The 25,935-nt window shown below is 34.5% G+C and overlaps 11 protein-coding genes across 11 annotated transcripts; 8 read left to right on the top strand and 3 right to left on the bottom strand.

The window, feature by feature from the left end:
• Nucleotides 1-52: 52 nt before the first annotated feature.
• On the top strand, nt 53-1,246 carry ELE39_002425 (uncharacterized protein; the record flags this gene model as incomplete). The annotated part of the gene is made up of 1 exon (XM_067345275.1): nt 53-1,246. One exon carries the CDS (start codon nt 53-55, stop codon nt 1,244-1,246), a length of 1,194 nt encoding a protein of 397 aa, XP_067202043.1.
• A 611-nt stretch (nt 1,247-1,857) lies between these two features.
• Nucleotides 1,858-3,402, top strand: ELE39_002424 (uncharacterized protein; the record flags this gene model as incomplete). The annotated part of the gene is made up of 1 exon (XM_067345274.1): nt 1,858-3,402. The coding sequence occupies one exon, from the start codon at nt 1,858-1,860 to the stop codon at nt 3,400-3,402; it is 1,545 nt and encodes a 514-aa protein (XP_067202042.1).
• Nucleotides 3,403-3,845: 443 nt separating this feature from the next.
• Nucleotides 3,846-6,419, bottom strand: ELE39_002423 (Low complexity; the record flags this gene model as incomplete). The annotated part of the gene is made up of 1 exon (XM_067345273.1): nt 3,846-6,419. The coding sequence occupies one exon, from the start codon at nt 6,417-6,419 to the stop codon at nt 3,846-3,848; it is 2,574 nt and encodes an 857-aa protein (XP_067202041.1).
• A 726-nt stretch (nt 6,420-7,145) lies between these two features.
• ELE39_002422 (macrophage infectivity potentiator FKBP peptidyl-prolyl cis-trans isomerase-like fold) lies at nt 7,146-8,129 on the top strand (the record flags this gene model as incomplete). The annotated part of the gene is made up of 1 exon (XM_067345272.1): nt 7,146-8,129. One exon carries the CDS (start codon nt 7,146-7,148, stop codon nt 8,127-8,129), a length of 984 nt encoding a protein of 327 aa, XP_067202040.1.
• Nucleotides 8,130-9,008: 879 nt separating this feature from the next.
• Nucleotides 9,009-9,251, top strand: ELE39_002420 (uncharacterized protein; the record flags this gene model as incomplete). Its single annotated transcript, XM_067345270.1, has 1 exon — nt 9,009-9,251. The coding sequence occupies one exon, from the start codon at nt 9,009-9,011 to the stop codon at nt 9,249-9,251; it is 243 nt and encodes an 80-aa protein (XP_067202038.1).
• Nucleotides 9,252-9,787: 536 nt separating this feature from the next.
• Nucleotides 9,788-12,535, top strand: ELE39_002419 (uncharacterized protein; the record flags this gene model as incomplete). The annotated part of the gene is made up of 1 exon (XM_067345269.1): nt 9,788-12,535. One exon carries the CDS (start codon nt 9,788-9,790, stop codon nt 12,533-12,535), a length of 2,748 nt encoding a protein of 915 aa, XP_067202037.1.
• A 371-nt stretch (nt 12,536-12,906) lies between these two features.
• Nucleotides 12,907-14,373, top strand: ELE39_002418 (uncharacterized protein; the record flags this gene model as incomplete). Its single annotated transcript, XM_067345268.1, has 1 exon — nt 12,907-14,373. One exon carries the CDS (start codon nt 12,907-12,909, stop codon nt 14,371-14,373), a length of 1,467 nt encoding a protein of 488 aa, XP_067202036.1.
• Nucleotides 14,374-14,401: 28 nt separating this feature from the next.
• ELE39_002417 (DNA repair helicase) lies at nt 14,402-17,704 on the bottom strand (the record flags this gene model as incomplete). The annotated part of the gene is made up of 1 exon (XM_067345267.1): nt 14,402-17,704. One exon carries the CDS (start codon nt 17,702-17,704, stop codon nt 14,402-14,404), a length of 3,303 nt encoding a protein of 1,100 aa, XP_067202035.1.
• Nucleotides 17,705-17,869: 165 nt separating this feature from the next.
• ELE39_002416 (uncharacterized protein) lies at nt 17,870-18,691 on the top strand (the record flags this gene model as incomplete). The annotated part of the gene is made up of 1 exon (XM_067345266.1): nt 17,870-18,691. One exon carries the CDS (start codon nt 17,870-17,872, stop codon nt 18,689-18,691), a length of 822 nt encoding a protein of 273 aa, XP_067202034.1.
• Nucleotides 18,692-19,173: 482 nt separating this feature from the next.
• Nucleotides 19,174-20,895, top strand: ELE39_002415 (multi-pass transmembrane; the record flags this gene model as incomplete). The annotated part of the gene is made up of 1 exon (XM_067345265.1): nt 19,174-20,895. The coding sequence occupies one exon, from the start codon at nt 19,174-19,176 to the stop codon at nt 20,893-20,895; it is 1,722 nt and encodes a 573-aa protein (XP_067202033.1).
• Nucleotides 20,896-20,919: 24 nt separating this feature from the next.
• Nucleotides 20,920-25,709, bottom strand: ELE39_002414 (uncharacterized protein; the record flags this gene model as incomplete). Its single annotated transcript, XM_067345264.1, has 2 exons — nt 20,920-20,958; nt 21,027-25,709. The coding sequence occupies 2 exons, from the start codon at nt 25,707-25,709 to the stop codon at nt 20,920-20,922; spliced, it is 4,722 nt and encodes a 1,573-aa protein (XP_067202032.1).
• Between the last annotated feature and the right edge of the window lie 226 nt (nt 25,710-25,935).

Raw genomic sequence — 25,935 nt, 5'->3', positions numbered from 1 at the left:
ATTTTGACTAAAATCAGCTATTTTCGTTCGAGATAAGTGCATAGTTGTTCGAATGATGCTATCATCGAAATCTCTACTGCTGTTTATTTTTTTGGTGTTATTTCAGAGTATTTTTTGTAGCTCTAATGGCGAGGAGATTTTACAATTTTGTAAGAAACACAATATAACTCTCAGTGAGCTTGAGGATGAAGCAAGGCAAGCAGGAATTAGCGTTAAGACACTAATAGGCATGATGAATGCGGAATATCCTTCTCCTATTGGAGGACCTACTCAAAAAAAAAGTACTTCTGAACTCGAGAATCTGCATATTGATTCTCCAACAGGGCATGAAGACGTGTTAGGCTTTGTTCCATCCAGCAGTGTTATCTACTCGAGTGATATGATTAAGAATACAACAATTGAGGAGCCAGCCACTAAAGCTGTTTCCGAGACCAAGCCAGCAGCTCCCCTTGATACAGAGACCTTAAAGTTGAGTGAAAACACTTTATTTGTGAATAAGGGTGGTATAGAGACAGCTGATTACAACAAATTAAGGACTTCAGTTAAAGCTAAAAGCCCCAAGGAAAGAAGGGAGATTGGAAAAAGATATTTTATTATTAATAAAAACGGAGAAAAAGAGGAGTATAGGGTTGTTAGCTACCGTCCTAAATTGAATAGAGCTGTTAGATCTGCTAGCGGCACTGAAGAACCTAAGAGAGTCAAGGTTATTAAAAGGTACATTCAGCCTTTGATTATTGCACAGCCAAGCATTGCACCATTGCGTGTTCCAATGCAAATGCCACAAATGCCTAGACACCCTGGTTATGTAACACCGCCTCAGATTCCTTATTTCCCTCCTCAAATTCCTCAATCCCCTTCTCAAGTTCCTCAATTTCCTTCTCAGGCACCACCTCAAGTTCCACAAATGCCCTCCCAAACTAGAGATGTGAATGATTTCGATTACATGAATAGAAACAGCAATAATGGGTTTGATAGTAAGAATTCATTTATTGGCCCGTTGACAATTTCAATCATTGTTATTATCCTTATAATCTGTTGCATTATTGGAGGTTTCTGTTTCTGTGGGGCTACCGGTGCGAAAAGAAATCATGAAAATATGCCACTCCTCCCTCCTCACCCAAATAATTCCCCTCAACAACCACCTTATAACAGCAGAACTCCAATTGTTCCTCAAAATCAACAACTGGCACAACCTCCTCCGGGAAGACAAGTATTTGGATACGCAATTGTTCCCAACATCCGATAAGTATTGATTTGAAAAAATTGCTTAATGCCATTTACTCTCTGAAACTGGCAATAATTAACATATAATTTCCGTTAACTAATCTATATACCTCCCGAACATTGGAACTTTTTCCACTAGTCAATAAATAATTAAATTAGGCAATATATTGAAATTTAATTCTCTTGTATTTTTAATTAGAGGATTTGGACCAGATTATAGGTATTTTGTTTTCAAAAGTCTCGCTTTAGTAGTACTGGAATTAACCTCTCCATTCAACTAGCCGTGATCGTGGAAAATGCAAACTAGAGAGATTTCAATTTAGAGTTAGAAAAAATAAAGGTGGAGACTGAGCTTCCAGCTATTGCTAAATGGCTTAAAAAACCAACAGGATTGGCATTATATTCTCATGTTCAACTCAAAAATTTTCACTTCTTGCAAACAATAAAGGTCTGGCACCAAATTTTTTTGTGGGGTGGGATAATTAGGCGGGGCCATGTCCCCACTTGATTTCATGTTAAGAGAAGTTTTGCATGTTTAATGAGAATCGATCGAAGATCTTCATAGAGCGGAAAGAGACAATAGAAATTATTTGGACGTTATTTAATGGGTGAATCTGGTAATATAATGAATATATGAGCGAGCGCACAAATAAGCTGGTGATTCCAAGCCATTTAAGGCTGGATTCTTTATCTTTAAGTTGCATATCTACTGGCTTGACTCCAAAGAGTGAGATAAATAACTCAAGCATCAACAAGGGATTAGCAAGTACGAGATCAGTAAATGGACAACACTCAGAAGTACAAAAAAGGCTATCAGTTCAGCTTCCTTCATGCAGATCGCTAAGAACTTCTATAAGGATTAACAGAAGCTCCGCTCTATCACAACTGGGCAAGAATAATACAAAACCTGATGTGAATCAAGATATTGGCTTGGAAAGGCAGCCCAGAAGCTACTCCAACTCAAGCAGAGCTTCTCGCGCAAATGTCACAACTCCAAAGGGGTTTGAATTCGCAACTTCCGAAAGAGCTGAGCAAAGACTAAAGCATAGTAGATCTTCATCCTCGGGTTCCTATACCTACAAGCCTGAACTTGGCCTGAATCTACAACAGCTTCACAACGGAAGAATTCCCCCCGCACCAATGTCAACCAGGTCTACGTCATCTATTGGTGCAGAATCAAGGATAAGTACTCTTTCAAAGTCTACAACAGTTCCCAAACCTTTTAGTTTCGCAACAGATGCTAGAGCAGCAAGCAAATCCAGAGAACTATATCAGAGATTAGGAGGACTAAAAGATAAGTTTAATGAGGAGGTTTCAACAAAAAACAAGGAATTTAGTGAAGATAAGCGTATTAAAACTATCTTGGAATCTATAAGGAAACTTAATGTAAGCAACAGTGATTCGTCTTTAAATACAGTCGCAGCAGTGACTAATGCAACTAAAGTTTTAGTTGAAAGCAAACAGTTTGTTCCTAAAAGGAATACTACGGTTCCTAAGACTCCGAAGTTTGCAACACAAATACGTTCTGAAAGTAAAAAGGCTCAGCTAAGAGGGGTTCTGAATTCTATGCTTCTTTCTGAAGAGAAAGAGGGTAATCCAAACTCACCCAGATTCCGTACAACTTCCTCTGTTTCTAAATCTAATATTTTGAATAATACTCAAGCACAGAAAAACTATCATAATTCAACTCTTGCCTTTTCTGAACGATTAAAGCAGGATTCCGAACCCAGAAAGGCGCAAAGCCAGTATTTTGCCCAAAAGCCAGAACTGCATGTATGCATGCAACCCCAAAAACTTCCCAAATTACGCGGTTTCCTATCAATGAATAGTTTGGCACACTTGGGAAGACAATCTTTAGGTGCTCTAGAAAGTTCTAAAGAAAATTGCAAAAAGTCAGAGGAGAATTCTCCGATTTTGAACTGTAAAACTATTTCAGGAATGAGCTCTATTAGAAAGATTAACGAAGCAAATACTAGTATTCCTAGTAACTGGAAGTTCCAAGCAACAACTGCAAGAAAACAACTCCGTCAACTTACCGGCCTTGAGGAAACTGACTTTTCTTTGAAAGAGTTGGAACATTTTCATCATACAGAGAATCCTGAGTTTAAGGATAATGACAGTACCCACTATTTAGCGGAGGACGATCTAAAGACCCCACTACCAAGAACATATAGGTAAATAAATAATAGCCTGTGGTACTTTCTTATTTTCTATTATAAAAGGTGCTCAATGAATTGCAAGCACCCTATTAAAACATGGTTGGTTTAAGGTTCAAAAACTGTGTTTATTAACGTAAAATTTAAATTAGGAGCAACTCTAAACTATATTTCACAATATATTAGACTATATGATATAATCTTGAATTTCTACATTGGAGTGATCTCGCTTTAGGGAGTAAATTGTTCTTAATTTAAAGCTTGTTGTGATCTTGTCGGAAATTATTTTTTATGTTGGAATTTCGGAGAACTTAATTTATCATAGCCTGAATTCACTGTTTTGTATGGAATATTGTTTGTGTTTATTTTAAGCTATGCATCACTCCGTGCTCCCATTGGAAACATGTTTTACTAAGAATATGAAAAAAAATTGAATTTACAAACATTTTATCAGGTTATGTATCATTACGAGATACTCTTTCTCTTAATTGCCCAAAAATGGTTTTTGTACTGGAGGATCTTTTCCATACCAGTAGAATTTGAAGTTTTTTTGCAATATCTACAACTTGGAACATGCGGTTGCAAATGATTATTCTTTCCCAAATAATTCTCGTACCAATATGGGGATTCCTTTGCAATGGACTCCATATCCAGGAATCTGTAATACTCTTTAACGGGCATAATGTAGAACCCATTCATATCATCAACTGAGTACCATTCCACATCATTTAAAAGCGTGATGAATACGGCAGGGTTAACCATAATTTCGTCAATTACTATGTCCTTTGAATTGAGGTCACTTTGGTCAATTCCCGGAAAACAATTAATAGTTCTAGAATCTAATGGCTGTAGAATACAGCAAGCTGATCCCCCGTTTCCTAGATGACTGAATGAAAGGGGGATTGGGGAGAACAGAGACCCGTGAAGCACTGACCTTACATCTCTTCTGCTGAGGAACTCTTTGCTCCACCATCCTCCCTCCCAATCTACGCAAATATTTTCAATTCTCATAATAACTAAGTGGCCATATATGAGCACCAGACAGAATTTATGATTTGGCTCAAAATATGGAACTTGGACCAAGGAAATGATATCTTTCTCAATAATGAGGTCTAGATCCATACACGGATACATGCACAGGGGAGTTTTAGTTGAAAGTTTTGCTGGAATTCTATATATTTCGTCGTTTGCTGGATGAAAAAGCTCGTTGACTAACTCTTGCTCACTTACTTCATTCGTTGAAATTGCGATTTGCTGTAGGTAAGTTTCCAAAATATTGTTGGATCTCTTAAGCTCATATAAATAGACCAACCAAGTTCCGCAAGTAATCCTTGCAGCAAGGTTAGAAACCATCAAACAGTCACTTGGTGGTAGAATGCTGGCTAGACTTATTTCCAGCTCGTGTCTTTTTTCGGCCTCCTTTGATTCAAAATAAAAATGTTCCCTTTCGAGTTTAGTAGAATCATCTGGATTGAATATTTGGGCGAACAAGTTGTTTTTAAAACCAAAATCATCTAGTTCGCAGTTTAAGAGCTCAAGCTGTCTTACTAATGAGGCAGAGGGATCGTCAAGAGTTAATATTTCGTCCCATATTCCACCATTATTGAATATAACTTGAGAAACGGTTTTAAAATCCTTTGGCTGAACATTCTTATTAATAACTGAAACACTGCAAGTAAGAGAGCTTCGGTTCCAAAGAGAGGTGAAGAATGAAACAAGAGCCATAAATGTGGTTCCCGTTTCGCCAAAATCAATAAAATCTGGAACTTTTGAGTTTATAATGTTCGAATTAGAATGATTAAAAATCCTGTTTTTTTCAATCAGCCGGCCATGACTTAGATAATCCATCTTAAAATTTGGAAAGCTTGAAGGATTGTCCAGCTCAGAATCAAATATTCTAGAATCACAATCCTGGTATTCACAAGTGTTGATCGATCCATTCTGGAATGAGTTTAAAGGAGACCCGAACTCTGTACTTTGAAAGCTAGCTCCAGATGAATGAACCTGTAAGCTTGAAAGCATGTGTTTAGCTGGAATACATATGCTTTCAAGGTGCTCTCTTTGGGACCTTGAGGACTTATTCCCGTTCACACTACAGTGAACAATTGCAAGAAGAAGCCAAACAATACATGGAAGGCCACCATCCTTAGCAACTGGGAGTCTTCTAATATGCAACCAATACTTTATCAGCCTTAAAACTGGTTGAAGCTCTGGATACGAATAAAGTACGCACTGGAAGAGTATGGAATGCATTAAAGAAGTATACATATTTACAGATACGTCGCATTCAGTCTTAAACTTTGAATATCTACTTTTTATCATCATTACTGGAACTTTTGCTGTTGCAATCACATTTACCTCCATTTCGCATAAATGTCCTTCTATACATTCTGAGCCGAGGTCAAAATCAGCTCTGATTTTTTGGTGTCCACTGTGCTTTCTGCACCTCAAACAATCCTCCTTATGCTTCTTCTTAATACTTTTGAATTGACTTGCTATTTTCGTTAAAGCAAGCCTTGAATCTAATGGAGTGAATACAACCAAATCAACATCACTCATTTCTGAATCAACCTCTGCCGCTGCTGACCCTGTGAGGAAGAGCTTTGCTGAATCACCAAATGTTTCTCTCACCAAGAGCTCTACGCATTGTAGAATTATCACCTTCTCCTTTTTCTTCTTTGTACTTGGAACTATCTTTTCTAATAGAGCATTCAGCGTTCGGTCAATCATTTCAAACACTCTCTTTGGGTTACTCTTTGAAGCAGATTCTGAATTAATGCTACAATTTGAATTCGATTCATGGATATCTTTATAAATCTCAATCGACGAATGATTTTCTGGCCCATTTAAAACACAATGGTCAAGCTTTAATTTTCTGTTTGGCAAAATGTTATTAGACTTCTTATTAGAGAGCTTTGTCTCGTAAATTCCATGATTATATCCCACTTGCTCACCTTTCCTTGAATTACCTGACACGTTAACTTCCTTTGCTTCGTACTCCACCCTTCTTCCTGAAGAAGAAGCTGAAGCTGTTTTCATACTTTGCTATTTTCCCCTCAAATTTACCAACTTAGCATTATATGAGAATTTCCCAAAAAATTTAATTCTGCGCTCACAGTTTGGTGGGCGTGTCCTCTTTCAAGCGAGCATGTATTTCAAAGCGAGCATAAATACTCAACTTGTAGAATGTATTAAAAAATTTAATTGCAAAACTTATCCTTTTTCCCCTTAGAAATCTAACCCAACCTGTAACTTTCTTTATTTGTTCTATCACACAATCTCCTTAAATGCCTTATTCTTATATAAATAAAACGGTTAACTACACTCTGAATTTACAGTATTATCATTGGCGCATGCAATTACACAAATTTGCAAATTTGTTGAATATAAAAAATTAAACAAATTAAATTTTTTTAAGTTAAATTTTTTTTTTTAATGTTGGGTTTTGGGTTTGTGTGAAGTGTTGGCAGTGCTACTTCTTATTTGCTTTCAGCGCATGCAAAAAAAAAATTCATCGGCTGCTTTATTAAAAAAAATGTTTTATAATTAAAAAAATATTTTTGTAAAAAACACTCGGAAAAATTAAACGAAACAATAACCTCTACTCATTGAATCTAATTATTCAGTATTGTATATCACCTTTCTCAAGTTTAGGGTTTTTCTCCCGAAAAAGTTTCCCCATTTTTTTTGGGGGGTGAAAAAGAAACTGAAAGTAGCCCGCCGCAGTGGAATTCATTAAGTATTAAGTAATTTCAAAAAAAAAAAATGAAATCTCTTCTGATAGTTATCCTGTTCCTCGCCTTTTTTAATACAATTTCACTATGTTCTAGACTTGAGTGGGCTGGCGATGAGTTCGAAGTAAAACAACTCTCTGAATTTATCTCTGGCTCTGTCCCACAGGTTAAAAGAACTTTAATGTGCGAGTCTTGCCAGCTAATAACTTTTGCCCTGAAGAAATATATTTCTGAGAAGCTAAGCATTTACAAAACCTCGCAACCTCCCAAAGGTTTTACCGATATAGTGGTCTCAAATTTCTTGGAAAGCCACGTTGCATGCTCTAACCATATTTGGCAACCTTTAGCTGATAACTCGCTAGAGTTTACTATAGAGGATTTCATTAGTGCGTGCAGATCAAATCTAAGTACGTGGGAGTCTGTGTTAGAATTAATCTCGACAAGCAAAATGAGTCTGGCTCAAGAAATCTCCAGAGTCTGCTTGGAGACTGAGTCGTGCAAGGACAAGTCAGAATTGTGGACTGAACAGGAATTCCCAGAGAACAGAGAACCCAAATACAGTTTATTGAAAAAGAGATCGGACGAGTTCATTGCTAAGAATAAGGATAGACAGGGTGTTATCACTACTAGTTCAGGACTGCAATACATTGTGGTTAAGGAAGGAACTGGACAAGATAAACCCAATACAGATGATGAGGTTGAGGTATTTTATAGAGGAAAAACTCTTGGGGGAATTGAATTTGACTCATCATTTAACAGGGGAGAAGGGCCATCAAGGATGCAAATCTCACAGCTCATCCCCGCCTGGATCGAGGCACTAACTATGATGACTGAAGGGCAGGAAGTCATTCTTTTTGTTCCTTACGACCTAGCCTACGGCGAGCAGGGTGCAGGAGAGCTTATTGGGCCTAACGAGGTCATAGTTTTCAAACTCAAACTTGCAAAAATAATTAAAAGTGAAAACAAAAAGCCAGATGACAAGGATAACTCTGCATCTGCTACTGACGAACTTTAACTTTTTTTTTTTCAATCTTTACTTTTTCCCCCCAAATTTAACATTCTATCTCCCAAGTTCCCGCCCATTAATGCTTAGATAGGCCCGGAGACACGGACTTCGCTTGAGAGAAAAAAGAGAGGAGCAAATTTCCCATATTAAATTCGGACTTTGTACGATTTGGGTTTGGGTAGCGATACTAAAAAAGTGAATTTAGTCACACATACATAGATACTACTAGTTTTGCAGGAAACATATTTTAAGGTTTTTCTTTTGTGAAAAAAGATGGTTGCACCTTGTAGATCTTTAAACTTTTTGTTATCGTTGAATAAGTCTCAAATTTCGTGAAAACTCACCCATATTTCATCTAATTCTCATTTGTTTTCTAAAAAAAAAACACTATGCCAAGTTCTAATTATGTTTATTTTTTTTCTAGCTTCCATTTTTTCTACCTATTCAGTAAGACGAGCTCGAACACTAACTGTCAAAATACTAAAATCACGCTAGTTCTGCGTGAATTCATTCAGTTTTTAATGTAAAAATATGTACCCAACTAAATATAAATTATTTAACTGTTTTTCATAAACCTTATTTTCTTTTATATTTTAAAATGCAATTTAATGCATCTGTGTCAGATTCAGACCGCTTACATTTTAAGGGCATAAATTGAGACACTATATAGAAAAAAACTATGAGGTACAGAGCAGTAATAAGCACTGCAATCGTAACTCTCCCAGCAAATGATACTTCTGGAGTATCATTTTTTCGAGGGATTACAACAATCTTCAACTTTAAAATGCAGGCGCTTAGTGCAAACCTTGTGCTGAGATGCATTTTTGTCTTCAAATATGTCTAGTCTGGATCCACTGGACTCCAGAATGCACGTTTCAACCTCCAATTATGTCACTTCAGACGTGTTTGGGAACATTAATAATAATTTTGGAGAATTTATCTGGAGTAATTGGATTAATGAATGGTGTTGTTTGGAATTTTCTAACATTAGACTCTAGTAAAACTCTATTGATTTTCCAGACATTCCCCATTCATTATCTATTAGAAATATTATGGAGCTCCAGAAAAATACATTGTAATTTGGAGCAAATAGTGGAATTAAATGGAGCAAACATTTTGCTTAAAAACTAGTATACCTCCTATATTTAACATAATATTAGAATATTAAATAGCACTAGTGTATTTCCAAAACATAAAAATATTTACCCTGAAAAATATACCGGGAAATATTGGTGCAAGCTTAGGATATTGGTTGGACAATATATATAAGTCTAATCTGAATTTGATAGGTTTTCTTATTGATTTGCATTAAATAATGAAACTATGTCGTGTTGTGGGGGTTATTAGGCCCTAAATAGTGCGTTACTTATGTTAAACACAGTCATATGAGCCTCACTGAAGCGCTGTAATAGTTTGATGTGTGGAATGGAATCAATTGAAACATTCTACAATAAGGCTGAATTAAGAATTAAAGGTTTAAAAGTCAATCGCGTTTAAGGTCAAAGTAATCAACCACAAGAGATAGATAGCTTTAGATGAAAAGTTATCTTTGAAGGGTGATAAAGCTGACTAATTAAAGCTAATATCTATAATTAATATATATTAAACGGACATCTAACTACTTATATATTTGCAGTAAATAGGCAATTGAGTAATAATTGCCGGATATGATTGGCAATAGTGAGGAATACATTAGAAAAGCATCATTCTTGTTTTGGGAGGATGATGGACAGAATAAAGCTCCTATGACACCCTCAACACTTTCTCCAGCATCTTTGCACGAGGTGAGCTCTCCTTTGCTAAATAGTAGTAAGAGGATGATACCCAATTCTATATATAACAAAGTAAAAGAGCGAAGAAACTTTATTTGTATGGAAGGAAATTCAGAGGAAGAAAAGGCAATTTCTGAGAATATTCCTTGTATGGCAAACAATAGTATTGGAATGCTGGGATGGTCGGAGAATATAATTCATGATGATGATCTTCCACATAGTAATGATAGAAATGTAATCTTTAACTATAATTTCTATAATAACAATGCTGATGATATGTTTCAAAGCGAAGAAAAGATCGGATGTCAAGAAATACAGGATCAAATAATTAGTTCAAAGTTTTTATTAGAGAGTGATAATAAGGCAAGTGAAAGGAATCAAAACAGATCAAATATTCAGAATCAATGCTGCGCGAGTTTACCAAATGAAAAAATGAATTTGAATGGACGGATCACAAACTACTCAGGCAACGCATGTTCAGTTTCAATATACAATGTTACAGATACTGTTTTTAAAGAGATGCGTTCAGAGGGAACATCTGAGCCGAAGGATATCTCTAGATATATGGATAATGAGTATCTAGATATTTTAAAGACAAATCTAATGCTTGAGTTCACAAAAAGTCGAACATGTTACTTAAAGCTTGTTCCTAGCGTGATAGAGATCTTCAAAATAGTGAGAGACGCTCCAAATAGGTGCCCAATTCCAATAGTACAAAGTATTGACGATTTGGGGAAAGAAAAGAATATAGAAGAGTTTGAGAATTACTTTGTAAACTGTGTTTCGAAACAAAATTCGGGCTTTTTAGCATTTTGTACTGAAAAACGAGCACTAAAGAGTGGGGGAGGAGGAAAATACTATTTCTTTGATAAGAAGCTTCAGCTAAATGGTTGCCATAAAGTTGATGTTTTGAATCACCACAGACAGAAGAATATTATGGGTCCCGTATTTATGAAGGTGCTTTTATTTATGTTTGTAGTAGATCCACCGTATCACTTGGATCCAAGGGCAAGAAGTAGCAATCCCCAAAGACTAATGGACTTTTACTACCAGTTGAAATCAATGAACAAACTGAAATCAATAAAAAGACTCTTAAAGGTTTGGTGCATGGAGATGTGTCCGGAAGAGTATTTGGATGCAGGATATCCTTTAGGGAGTTTGTTGTGGGTGTCAACATTGGATATCGAAAGCCATATCAAGAAGTGGAGATATAGGGGAAAAAAGTCAAATGGGCAGTTTGATTATTTGACTACAACAATAAATAGTCTTGAGGAGAGAGCTCTCAGAAAAAATTCGATTCCTGAGATTATAGGGTTTACAAATAATACAGAGAGAAACTTGAATGAAGAAAACTTGCAAATAAACTCAAATCAAGGTTTAGAAGATTTGAATCTTCAAAAGCAAGATTTCATCGGAGAAGAGAGCTGCATTGACAATTCAGGAACAAACAATATAGATTGCATCCGTAGCCCAAGTTCCAGTGAATGTAATGACTCAGTAGCAGAAATACAGGCACTAAACCAAGGTTCAATTTTTTGTAAAAGTGCTAAGAAGACTAGAGGAAGAGGAAGGCCAAAGTCAAAACCAAAACAGGTTTTCCTTGAGGAAGAGGAACATGGCTTTCCACGAAAAAGAATCTTTCTATCGGAAGGAAGTGACAACAATAACTCTATTATCGCAAATGAAAATTACAGTGAAAGGTCTCAAGATGAATCAATTGAAGAATTGGAACTTGAGCTTGGCATGGAATTTGAACAAGCGTCAAGCCAAGGCTATTCTTCAAATTTCATTTGGAATCTGGTAAGATCAATTCCTATAGAAAGTTTAAATAGGCTGTACATAAGCTGGTTGGATGGAAATATTCCAGGAGTCACCAAGCTAATTGTAAACTCCTCTGTAGTACAAGAATATCTAAACATACAAAAAGATGTTGAGAATTCTCGCTTAGAGAACTCTTCAGTTCAATTATACAATCAGAAAGAAATTAACTCAGATATATCAAACAAAAAACAAGCTTCAGAAATAATTAATTCTAGAAGGACAATATTATACCATAAAGCTTTATATTTAGCAATCCAGCAGCATCTTCTAATGTATTCAAGCGAGCTGCAAGCTCTTCTTAAAGCTCTTGAAGGTAATAACGCAATTTCAGAAAGAGATTCTGATCATTTGGATCCTTTTCACAAGAATTTAGATGTCGTTCTGAATTCGATATCTCCTTTACAACACTTATCTATGTCTTTCCACTGCAATTCACCGCTAAGAATTGTGGAAGAAGACCAAATAGATAATGAAGAACATATTTCTCGAGAGGACGGGATCAGAAGTTGTTCAGAAGAAAAACTTATTCATGGTTGTGGCAGTCACAACAATTCAAATATCTCAAGAAGCAGTTTAGTGGATGGTGATGAAGGAAGTTTGTTAGAGTCGCAAAGCCTATCAGAAACACCGAGGCTTGGAAACAATATGCATGATTCATCCAGTGTTTTTTCCATTATTACATCAGGCCAATATCAAGACTTTGTAGAACTTCCTGACATTACTTCCTCATTTTCTAATCAATTACTCAATGATCATACAGAATTATCCAAACACTGTGTCAGTATAGGCGAGCCCATTGATCTATTTTTTGCAATTTCCTAATTATCTAGCGAAAATTTATTTGAATTGATTTAATACTACATTCTAGTAAAATTCATTTTTTACATTTGGCGGGTTATGCATGCCAACCATTTTTGAAAAAAAATGTTAACTTTAAAGTTGAGTAATATGCCGACAAATTTAGTTATTGTTGATTTTTTGTAATTATTTTATGTTAATTAATCTAGTCAATCCCTCTTAAATAACCCTAACTTCTTTAATATTTGAACATTTATATTTTTTATTTTATGTAAATCAAAGTGTGGGCTCTGTCACCGGATGACAAAAAAGTGCATAAATGAAAAGTAATGTCAAATTTGTAAAGATTTTTGCAGGAACCCCCAGTTCCAAAAAAAATTCCATTTTTCTCACTGATGTTATTAGCTTCAGAAAACTTATTTCTTGAAAAATATAACAGCTGTCCAGATCTGCAAATAGAACTAAATGACGGAAAGGATTTGGTCATCGAAGAGAAATCTGGAGAAAGGGTTGAAATTATCATTCCAAAGAACAAGACATTTGAGGACCAAAAAAACACAGTGATCAATCAGGTTGAGTGTGAAATACCACATTCTGAGGTTGAGAATATTAACTGTCAAGATCCATTTGCAGATGAAATTAATAAAACAGGATTGAAGGAGTTAAATCCTTATTATATTTTGCAAGGATGCAACTTTTCACCTTCAAGAATTTGCAATATAGGTGAAATTATTGGCTCAGAGAGTTTGAGTGGTTTAGTTTCCGATAGTAATATTCATCCAGAACTTTTTTCCTTAGGATGTCAAGAATCAAGCAATTGCCACGACCTTAAGGTTTTAAGCAGCGAAATCGATAGTCTAAAGCCTGATCATTCACAGCACAAGCAATTATCTAATCTCCATTTTCATCCTAGTTTTAGCATGTTCGGTGAAGTAATACAGGATAATGGACCGAGAGTTGTGCATACACAGTGTTATCAACACCAAATACGATCATCGGGACTAGATAAATTCACTGCTGTTGATAGGAATGGGAAGAGAAGCATACTACATGAGGTAGAAACTCAGGCTCAGTTAATGCCATCAATTCCAGGGGTATATTTCGATAGAAGGCAAATTGGTTATAGAGTCAGATACCACAACTCCTACGTCGGATGGGTTGCATTGAGCAGACATTCTTCAATAAAAGATGCTTACGAGTATGCAAAACAGCTCTGGTTAAAGGCTAGAAATAAAAGTAAAATGAGCAAATGCCAAGCAGACCAAATTGAGGTAGAAAATAGAGGCATGGGAATCAGAAAAAGAACCAGATTTACTATTAATGATGAGAACCAAGAGCTTGATCAGACTGTTCTCTGTAAACCTGGAGCTAGTAATGAAAATAATATATATTTTGACTCCAACCATATTGAAAATAGCCCAATTTTTCAAACTAAGTGTTACAATCCTGAGTATAGCTCCAGGAATGATGACTATGGTGTCCACCCCATTGTTGAAAATGAATATAACTTTTCAGGCAGTGCGATAACAAAACAGTCATTAGAACAAGAAATCTCTAGCGAATTGTCAAAGATTTCTCAATATAGTGCACTAGAAACAATGAGAAAGTTTTATTATGCAACTCAAGAATACATAGAAAAGTGGCCATCTTCTGATGGTCACTATACAATCCATTGGTCAAATACATCAGATCTTAGTTCGTATTTATATGGGGAAGACTACGAACAAAATCATAAAAGAGATTTTACAAGTAAGAAATCTAAGAATCAACGAAAAATGTACATTCATTCAGAAAAGCAAAACATTAATTTGGATAGTTTAAACATAAATAAACAATTAGAAAGCTTTAATTATATTTGGTAATTTCAAAAGATAATATGTTATTTTAATACTATAATTCACTTTCCAGTGCATCGACCAAAGCCTTATCTTTCATCAAATCAATATTTGAGATAATTTTCTCAATAATTACCCTGAACTCTTCTTTGTATTTGTTCGAAAGTAGTTTTAAGAGTTCTAGGGCCAATGATTTTCTTTCAATTAACTCCTTTTCCTCTGTTATATAGTTTGGAAGCAAAATATTGGCAATAGATCTTAAAGAGTTGGAATTAACTTGGCTCAAATTTTGTATATAGGGCTTCAAGCGGTTGAAATCATCCTCTCTTAGTATATCCCTCGAATTATTCAATATTTGTTGATAATTCATCCTTTCTAAGGGAACAATATTGAAATTTGTCCTCTTTTGATTCTCTTGATTACTACTTGTGTTTTTATTTGGAGAAAATGTCCACAGTGTTGCATTTGGAGATTCCGAGCGGGGAGAAAAAGTTTTTACTCTTTTCCAAGGTACGCTCACCTTGGATATAAGACCAGGAAAGGGCTTTGGAATGTTCGTTGGGTTGGTAAGATTACTGCCTTCTCCCTTCAATTCTTCTTTTGCTGTACCTTTATATTCTACCTGCTTTAACAATGTATTAATTTCACTTGTTAAGTTAGGAAAGCTAACTACGGAAGGATTTCTTCCATACAAAGTTGCTTTGTTTCCTGAAACATTATTATTTAAAGTTTTAGTGGAGGCTTCTTTGTTATTATTGACTTCTAATGGTTTAAAATTATTGTTGGTTACACCAATACAGAGTTTTTTTTCAAAAAAATCTGAAATGTTATCAAGCTGTCTAGAGTCAAGCTGAGGGAGATGCTTTGTATTAGTTCTGATCCACTTTGAAAGTCTGGTATAAATGTTTGGTTGATTGAAGCGTTTGTCTGCAAGAACAATTGCTCCATAGTCATTTCTATGTCGAACAACACGTCCAATAGCTTGATTAACAGCTCTAATTGCCTGTTGGTTGTACCATTGACGTCCATCCATTTTGCTTTCATCCATATATTGTTTTTTGAGACAAACCCTAGCATCTGCTATTGAAGGAAATGGGAGTCCTGCTATGATTACTCCTCTACAAGCATTATCTGAAAAATTAATTCCTTCTGAAACCTTCCCTCTACATACTGCAATAAGTAATGAGCCTGAAGAAGAAATCCTCTTGGATCTGAGTACAAAATCTGTTAAACCATTTTTAACTTTCTTGTCTTTGAAAGACTCATCATCCTGAGATGAGGAGTTTGTTCCTTTCTTAATGCAATCCATATACGAATCCAAAACCGTTCCCAATTCAAAAGAGTTTCTAGGTTCTATAAAAACGCTTTTAAATGCCTTAATACGTTCAATTAAACCCTGATCTGTCCAATGCTTCACAGCCTGATCCATTAAAGAATATGAACCAAAGAATAAGAGGACTCCATCAGGAATTCGTTTAACACAATCAAAAACTACACTTCCAAGTGCAGAAAAATATGATGGATTGTTTCGAGCCTCGTATGAACCAATTAGCTGTGTATTGTTAGCAGAATTCCCCTTTTCCAAAGTGGCAGCCCAAAGCTGTGACTCACTATCTATAACATGATCATTTTCAAGAAACACATCAAATGTTACGTTTGAGCTACTGAATTGCTGAGCCAAGGTATCCAGTGGCGAGAGAGTCCCTGATGTAATAATCATTGATCTTACTCCTGCAGACACAAGAGAAGAAAGTGCAGCGGCAGCACTAAAACACCAAAAACTAAGATAGAGACTCAATTCTTGGTCTGGAGTTTCTGGATCCACAGCTGAATTTTGATCTCCACTTTCATCAAAACCACTAATTTCCTTGTAACTGTCAGGTTCATAGTGAATGTATAGTTTAAACCAATGAGGGTTTTTCATCACTGTTTCATTGAACGTAAGTCTTAAACATCTCTGGAACCTTTCTAATGCACCAATTCTTGCATTTATTTGGACGGTATTCACCTCTAGTTGGCTTGAAATATTACCTCCAGGGCCAACTAAGTTTTGCCCAAAGTTAATCATATTCGTCAGACATTCATCCATAGCTTGGAAATTATCAATTCCGAAACCAGAGGAAGCGAATAAAGAGTAAACATGTGAGCCTGGATAAGTAACTCCCTGAACTTCTCCCATTTTTGGGAAGCTCTTGAACTTTGAACCATTATTATTTGCAGGAACCGGGCATGGAATTTCTTTCAGGTTTCTAGAGAGCAAATGAATACCAGTTGCCAGCGCCACAGCTACTTCAATATCAAAAGAAATATCTACTTCTGAATCTTTGTCATCGAATTCCTTTTCTTTTAAGAGCCCCAGCTTCGTAGCCTCTAAAATATTTTGAATCGCTTTTTGAGAAAGAGCGAGATCAATATCTCTTAAATCAAAAGAATATGCTTCTTCTGAAACAGATTCTACATTATGAGCTTCATCCAAAATCAGGACGGTGTTGGTTAAGTCAATTTTTAGGTTCTGACGAGTAATGCTATCCAAGAGATAATTATAGGGCAACAAGACAACATTACACACGCTTTCAATTTCTCTGGTAGCATAAAAAGGGCAAAAGTAGCCCGAATCAGAAGATGATGCAATATTTTTAAGATCCTCTATATCTTGAATATCTGCAGCAACTCCTGAAGTGTTTGCCTGTTTTAAGTTGTTATGATATTTGCATTTGCCCTCTTTAGTTATTTTTCGGCAATTTTTTATCAATGCATTCCCTCTGAATTTGGAGATCCTGGGATGAACACAGAGCTGATCTCTTGAGCCCAAAATTGTTGCCTTGAAAAGCTTTTTTCCCCCCTTAAGAATTGGACGCTTCTTTGAAGTTGTTTTTTCAATCTTTGATTTGTTCTCAGCTTCTGTGTCAAACAACTCAATTGTGAAACCGTCGGAAATTCCTGAAGATTTCAATTCACGCATTACTTGAGAAAGCTGGCTGTGGGTCCTCGAAGAGTATATTATTCTAGGGGTAAGCACATCCATTCTTGCCTCTTTGTTGTTCTCTAGAACAGTACGTGGAACTCCTACCAATTCGATAGATCCTCCTTCTGACTTAATAACTCCTGCAGAACTAGTGTTTTCAATAGGTTTCTTTAATGACCCATGGGTAATCAAAAAATGTTTTTGAAATGCAAGGGTAGATGCTAATAAACACAATGTTTTACCGGTACCTGTAGGGCTTTCTAAAAGTGCATGTTTTTTATGTTTTAGTGAATACAAAACCTTTTGCATATAATTAATTTGGCATTTATAAGCATCATATGGAAACGGAACACTATAGCCTTCAATTAAATACTCATTTTTTATGGGATTCATGATTTCTAATTCCCACAGATTTTATTTGGGTAAATTATTCCTATTTTTTTTAATTACCGGTATGGCAAGGGGGAACAATTTCGCGCCTTAATATTTAGTAATCATTTTAGGTTAATGAATTTTTGGATTTATCAATAGAACTAAAGTATCTAAAAACCTTAGATCATGGACTATTATGAAATTTTGGAAGTTAAAAGGGATGCATCTACTAGTGAAATTAAGAAGTCGTATAGGAAATTGGCACTAAAATGGCATCCTGACAAAAACCCTGACAACAGAGCAGAGGCTGAGGAGATGTTCAAAAAGATTGCAGAAGCTTACGAGGTTCTTTCTGATCCGGAAAAGAGGAATAGATATGATACTTATGGAGCTGATGGCGTTTCTGCTGACTTTTCATCAGATTTCCATGGATTTGATCGCCACTTTAGTATGGGACATGCTAGCCGTATATTCGAAGAGTTCTTTGGTACGAACAATATCTTTGACATATTTTCATCTTTTGGTGAATTTCCCGGCTTCAATGAGCCATCCAGAAGCAGTAGAGGGTTTTCTAGATCTAGAGGAAGTAGACTTTCTCCTTTTGATGACTTACATTCACAAATATTTAGTAATTTTGGCTTATCTGGCTCAGGTTTTGGAAGTATGCAAAGCTTTTCATCTTCCTCGTTCAGCTCAGGGATGGGATTCCAAGGAGGAGTTTCAAAGTCTGTTTCTACCAGTACAAGCGTTATAAACGGAAGGGTGATCACAAGAACTAAAACTACTGAGAGATTAGCAGATGGAACGGTTAGAGAAACTGTTCAAGAGATTGAAGAAGATGGACGTGGAAACAGGGTTATCAGGAACTCTGATAATTCTTCAGGTTCCGGAAGAAATAGAATGCTTAGGCAAGGAAGTTCACAAGAACTTAACGATGGCTTTTCCCTTTCTACTGGAAATCTTCATAGAACTCGTTCTCACCGACAAAACAGAAGTCAAAATCGTTAATTATACTTTAAACTAGTATTCGTTAGTCTCAATTTATTTCCCTTTTTCGTTACAAAATGAATAGAAATTCACTTTTCTTGTTTTTTTAATAAATTAAATACAAATAAATCCTTGAATATTCTAAAAGTTGACTTAGTCATTGGCCATATAAACAAGGGGCCAAATTTAATTTTTCCAATCATTGTATTTCTGCTTTTACAGAAACTTGAATATATTAAGCCACAATGTTTCAACAACAAATACTTCGATTTAAAGTATAGAGTATTTGGAATTCAAAAATTAAAATTTTAGGTTGATTGATAAAGCTTGATTGGCTTTACTTTCTGAGAACCATTTACCATTGTAAAATTTGGAATTTTTGACAAAGATGCTGGGATCTTGAATTATTGGCGGGCTTTATTAAATACATGTTTACCCTTGCAAAATTAAAATTTCAAATGAAAAATTAACACTTTAAGTCAGATTAAAGTAAGTCATAGAAAATGATTAGAGAAGAAACAGCTTCCAGTGATTATATCTCAGACTACAGTGAGGAAAATCAAAATGCAACCAGCTTTAAAGCCAAGCCACTTTCATACTCATTTAAGTTTACACTGTTTATGTGTCTATTGCAAGGATTCAGTGAAAAGTTATTTGTCAACATGCTTTTGTTCGGGTACATTTGGAGGTATTCAGCAGATTATTTGAATTCAGAGTGGATGCTTTTCTTCCAACATCTTATTGGATGTATTGGTTTTTTGTTTTGGAGTCTAGTTTGCAACTATTTGAAGCCACAAATAGTCTTAAGTATATCATTTATAGTTTGTGGTTTAATATCTATATCCCAGTCATTTTCTAGTTCGTATTTTACTTTGCTTCTTTTTAGATATTTACTATCTTTTTCATATGGAGCATTGGAACCATCAGTACAAGTAATTTCTGCAAACTATAAACTTAATAGCCCTGACACAGCCAAGTTATTTGGAGCGGTGTCTTGCTACAAGAGTTTTGGATCATTCATATCTATCGCAATCTCTACGATGATTTATCTGAAGGGAAATGATGAAGTTATTGCAACCTATTCTCGTACAATTTGGATTGTTACTGGAGGAGTTTTGATATTAATTTCCCTTATACTATTCGTCTCTATTTATAAGGACTTCAGGAGCTCAAACAAAAATTCAGTTCTTGAAATGGTCCTTCAGGATAATTACTACTATAAACAATTGGAAAACTACGTCTCAAATAATAGTGAAGAAAGCAAAGACAAAGTTACAATTATTTGCATTTATTTTGTGATATTTTTAGTAGGGTTATTCACAAATATAGTGAGTGAAATATACAGTTTCTATCAAATAACCTCATCATTTTCTTTTGAAAGATATGAGGATCTGGAATTGAATGGAAATCGTTCTGGCACATATCTACTAAGTTTAAATTTGACATATTACGCATTAAATAGTGTAGTTTTTCTACTTGGATCCGCAATCGGATCTCTTTTATTTGGAATCTTATATAGAAATTTATATGGAATTACCAAAAAAATTAAAGAAAAGCTTGAGATAAGTTCTATAGCCACTCTTGGTAGAATGAGCTCTATCAGTATTTTATGTTTAACATCAACTTCAGTTATAACTTTTTTCATGCTAAATTTGTTATTAATACATTTTTTATTCGAAATTCCAAATATCTCCAAGTTCTCAATCATTGATATTGTTGCTAATTCATTCAACTTCTACTGGATTATTCCACAAATGATAGCAGTATTCTTTATGGGATTGTTTTTGACGATATTAGTAGAAGTAATACCAAGATTCCAAATACTTAATTTAAATCAATTCAGTACATCAACAGTATCATATGGGTTCTACCTCATGATTACAGGCATATTTTCTGATCCAAGCTTATATAAATATATTCACTTGTTCACTCCAGATAAGAATTATACGGTTAGTATTGAAGGCAATTCGAGCTTCAATATTATACCCTCAATATTCCATAATCCAATAAAGAAGCTGTTTTCAAGCCAGTTAATTAACAAACTTGGAAAAATGGGTTTTCCTACAAATTATATTTATTACCAAGAATTACAAATGAGCTCAAGTATTTATTCGATTTTATTCTATTCATTAATCTCTTTTATAATATTGATACTTTTACTTATTAAATTAATTTTTTGCAAAAGAAGTAGTAAAAGAATATATCTTACTAAATTGCAAAATTAAAATGCAATATTGATACTTTTGAGCTTATCTTCTAGTTCTAACTTGGTGTCTCTGAGCTTCCATCTAATTACATGCAGATATATATATGCCAGAGTATCTTTATCTGAAGATTGGACACATCTTAAACATACTTCCATTTCCAAATTAGAAATAGGGTCAGTAGGTATATTAACAGCTTTATTATCATCAAACAACTGTACTTGTCCAATTATCCCAACAGGTTTACATTCTTCTGAATTATCTTCCATAGAGCTCTGAAAGTTACAGTATTTTGGAACCTTACCAAAAGTAAATAGTGTTTGAAATCCTAAAGAGCCATTTGAGCCTTCCATATGGCTCCAAATTATATTGGCAAGCTCGCTGATGCGATTATATAAGATTTTTGGATCTAGTTCTTGATTATCGATTTTATCTACATACGCGAGAAGTTTGATCACATTCCAGTTTGTCATAACAAAAGGAAGTAGTTTTGGCTTTGAATCAGTTGTTTCCATCTCCAAAGCACCAATTAAATAGATTGTAAGTGATTTCCAAAGAGAAGACTTCCCAAGATCTACTCCACATACGCAAACAGAGTTTCCCACAATTGTCTGAAGACAATTAAGACAAAACCAACTCAGAATGATTTGCTGAATGTGTAATATTGAACCTTTAAGTGAAAATACTAAATCTGGGTCTATACTTTTAAAATTATCAAGGCTTATTAATGGATTAGAATTTAGAGTAAAATCTATCTGAGAAGTATCTGTAGACATTTCGTTATTAATACAATATGCTCTATTAAACGCTATAAAAGACGCATGATCACTTTTCATAAGAGACAAAAAATTTTGAGTAATCGGAGCTCCATCTGGAGCGAGAATATATGGATTTGGAATTGTGTGTATATTAAATGTATGATTCAAATCAGTAGGGCTTTTAGATGACAAAAAATTTACAAATTTGCTAGTCTCCTCTTTTTTGTTGCCATTAAATTTGATTTCACTTTTTTTGAATCCATCTATGCTCGAAAATTGGTCAATGCATGAACCAAATGTTTCCTCGTGATTTTTCCGAAGATATTGTTCATAACCCAAATCAAAGTAATAATATGAAACAAGGTCTGAAATTGAGGTTGGGGAAAAATAAAGATATGAAAAAAATACATTGTTTCCAGGATTTTGAGGATTCTGATGAGCTGAATGTATTTGAGCTTTACTCTTTCCAATTATTGCATTTTGAATTGATATCTTAAAGATTATTGTTCCATTGTTAAAAATACTCAAAGTATTGCTGGTTTTATTTCTCTCACTTTGAATTTGATTAATTTCAGAAAACTTAGGATTTTTTTCGAATGTTGTTTGAAATTGGTCACGTCTATTGTAATAGATGGATTTATCTTGCCCCGAAAATTCAAAAAACTCATCTAAAATGGAACTCATAATATTAGAAACTGGAGAAAGAGGGGGAGAAGAACCAACCAATCTTTCAACTCTAATATTTGAAAAGGATATTGTTTCTCCCGGGAGAAGCAATTTAATGTTATGTATTAAACTGTCTTCCTCGGAGAACCAAATATCAATCCATCCTGAGCTCCAAATAGGATCAGCAGTCAAATAAATACTCTGAAAATTGGTGGTTCCCGATTTAAATTTGGTACTTTGATCAGTGGTTACCCTTATTATTGACCAATTTCCATACTTATTTTGTGGATTGAATCCAATGAAGTGAATTATGTCAAGTATTTTTACACGTTCTAAAGAAATATGTATTTCTGAACCATCATCATATTCGAGGGAGATTTCGTGATTAAAACTAGTAAACAAATCAATCATATCATTTCTAGCAACCTTGGTGGATCTATAAATGATAGAACTTTTCCTCGATAGAACCTGCCATTCATACACATATTCAGTCCAATGTTTAATATCATATACCGTATAGGCACTGGATTTATCTTGAATATTTGTTGCAAATTTGTAGGAAAATGGAGATTTTAAGCAGTCAGGCCATAATATAGATTCATTATTGTTATCCAATAGCTTTATTTCTATATATGATTTAGTTTTGTCGAAATTCATCGCATCCGAAGAAAGTTGGGATGGGAAAATAAGTTCTTTAATTATTAAATGTTCAGTCCTCTGTCTGTCAAATGTATTTACGGCTTCGAAAAACTCTTCTTCTTGCGTTACAGATAACAAAACTTCTGAATTTGGAAAAATTTGTTTTTCAAGAACTAGTATAAACCTCGAGAGATTAACGAATGAATACCAATTAGAAGGTACTTGAAGCCTTTCTATTTGAGATTCAATTATTTCACTCTTATCTAATTGAATTCCTAATTTAGAAAGTTTTGAATATGTTTTAAAAAATGGGAGGCAATGTAAATACGGTTTGCATCCTTCATCTGAGTTTTGGATTTCTTTATCACAAATAAATAAGAGGACCCCTCTTATTTGATTTCCTGAAACAATTCCTTTTGGAATTGGAGGTTTAAGAAAACAATCCTCAAAATTAATACATACAATATCGGAAATTTGGGCAAAAAATGAAATTCTTTGATTGTATAATCTTAAAATTGCTTTCTTGATAAATAGGAATTTCCTCTCAAAAGAATATTTTAAGCAATTAGAATTAAACAAAAAGTTTGCTTTTGAACTAGAATCAATAAATAGTGGATAATAGTTACTTTCTAAACCATTTAAAAAAGGTGTTTTGATGAAATAAACATTTGAGATCCAAATATTTGACTCAAAGGCTTTTTCCATGATAACTTCAGCCAGGAAATGACCAAAACAACCCATATATACAGGAAAGCTTTCCTCTGCAATAAACAAACATCTGAGGCTATTAATATTATTTGAGACACTATTAATTTTCTCATTTTTTTGATTTCTTTGACATCTGGATAGTTTTCTGATTTTATCTCTAAAATAGTACAGGTATTCAATAGATAAAGTATTTTTAGACGAGAATGAATTAGCCAAGTTAAGTTTTTGTGACATTTCAAGGCTTTCAATCAAGTCTAACCAGTCTTCAATTGGAGCAATTTTCCAGAATCCAAAAAATATATTTGTGCAAGATACTGGACACTGTTTGAGGTTTCTCGATTTCAGTTCAATTGTTTGGCTGGGGTGAGTAATCTTATACTGGAAGTGTAAGCAGTTACTACAAATAAGTGAACAGGAGTTTCTGCCAATTTTTGTTCCATCGGGATATTTAATTTCATAATCTTTGGAAACTGAAATTGGTGAGTCAGTTTTCAGGTTTGAAATAATCTGAACCAGTAATATTGGAAGGACTTGAGATTTCTCTGCTGGAATTCCAACTAAATTGAACAAGTCCACATAAAGGCTGTAATGTAAATAGCAAAGATTTCTGATGTCCCAAGGATGTTGAAAAACAATTTCTTGATTTTTATGAGTATTTGAGTTAAAATCATTAAGCTCCAAATACTCATGGCCGATTGTTTGAATATGTAATGGTAAATTTTCCCAGATCGTCTTCCCTGAAGCAATTCCTTTTTTTTTTTTGAATCTGGAATGTCTTTCTAGCCCCCAATCTGATGAGGGCTCTATTGCAATTCCTATTGGAAACGAGCGATCTTCAAATTCTGTGGTAATTACACGAAAATTTCTGACCCATAGAATTGAACCTTTGGAAATTGAACACCCTAACGATGTCTCGTGAATATTTGAATTATGGAGAAAGAGTTTAATTGGTATTTTGCTTGTTTTTATCTCATATACACCAAATCCAAGTACTTTCTCAATTTGAATTAGCGTTGGATTCTCCGAAATTGGTCTTGATATATTTTCAGTTACAGACTCTGTAATGATTGATGTATACCTATTAGCTATCAGGCACTTCTTATCTTTTGGTGATTCTCCAAAGTTGTGGATTGATACAGATCCTGGTATCACATTTTCAAATCTGTAAATACTCTTCCATCCAAGAATAAATCTATTAATTAAGAGATTCACTCCAGGGAAAAAGATTACAAATTCTTGACGATCTGATATCGACCTTATTACAATTGAAAAGCTTGATTCACATACTAAATTTTCTGATTTTCTCAGAATCTCATCAATACCAAACATACTAATCTGTGAGTTTGGTTTTATCTCTTCTAATTCACTTGTCTCACAAACACTCACCATTGGTGCCTGTTCAACACTAGCCATCCTATTTCTTGAGCTCACATAATTGTTCATTTTATGCATTACAGCAGTGGAAATATGTGTTACTATTCCTGTGATATTAATACCCTTAAGTCCAGTTACTGTTTGTTCTTTGGTAAAACATTTAGATGAAATCCAAAAAGTTGTTGATGCGCTGAAACATAAAAGTCTCATTCTTAAAAACTTAACTTTCGTATTTTCATCATGCAAATTACAGGGATTTAAGTGTCTATTGAGCAAAATGCTTCTTAAGGGTGCATTAGGTTCTCTAGTATTCATTTCCACAATTGTCCAATCTCTAATGACTACCCAGCAGGAAACGAATGAGAATTCTGTCTCACAACACTTAAGCATTATGTTTGACTTAAATTTCCCCGAAATCTCACACGGTACCAAAACAAATTTTGGACCGGAACTTTGATTCAAATTACTTTCTTGAAGAAAAAGAAAGTTACCATTTTTGGTATACACGAGTCTTCCTGCAATGCTATAACTAGATTCATTTGGCTTGTAAGAAAATGATTTGCATTCAAATAATTCTGTCAAATTTATCTTTTCACCTTTTGCTATCATGGATTTTATTCTCTTGCATACAGCATGCTTTTTGCAATGCCCACAGCTTGGAACGAACTCTCTTTCATCCCTTTTTTCCATAATTTAACATTTCAAACTTTTTATATTTTCTTTGAATGCTTAATTAAGCTCAAAGAATTTCAAACAATGAGACCATTAATTTAGGTAGAGACCGCTGTTTATAATACTGAAAAACTGCCAACTTGAATTTTTTCCCACAAAATTTGATAAATTCAAATTTTGACTAAGAAACAACTATTAAAGTCAAATTGGTTCAAAACCAACTTAAAGTTCACAATTAGAGTAT

Source organism: Cryptosporidium sp. chipmunk genotype I (genome assembly GCF_004936735.1).
Source record: "Cryptosporidium sp. chipmunk genotype I strain 37763 chromosome Unknown contig_26, whole genome shotgun sequence".
Classification (NCBI taxonomy): Eukaryota; Apicomplexa; class Conoidasida; order Eucoccidiorida; family Cryptosporidiidae; genus Cryptosporidium; species Cryptosporidium sp. chipmunk genotype I.
This window is presented reverse-complemented; position numbering and strand designations above follow the sequence as displayed.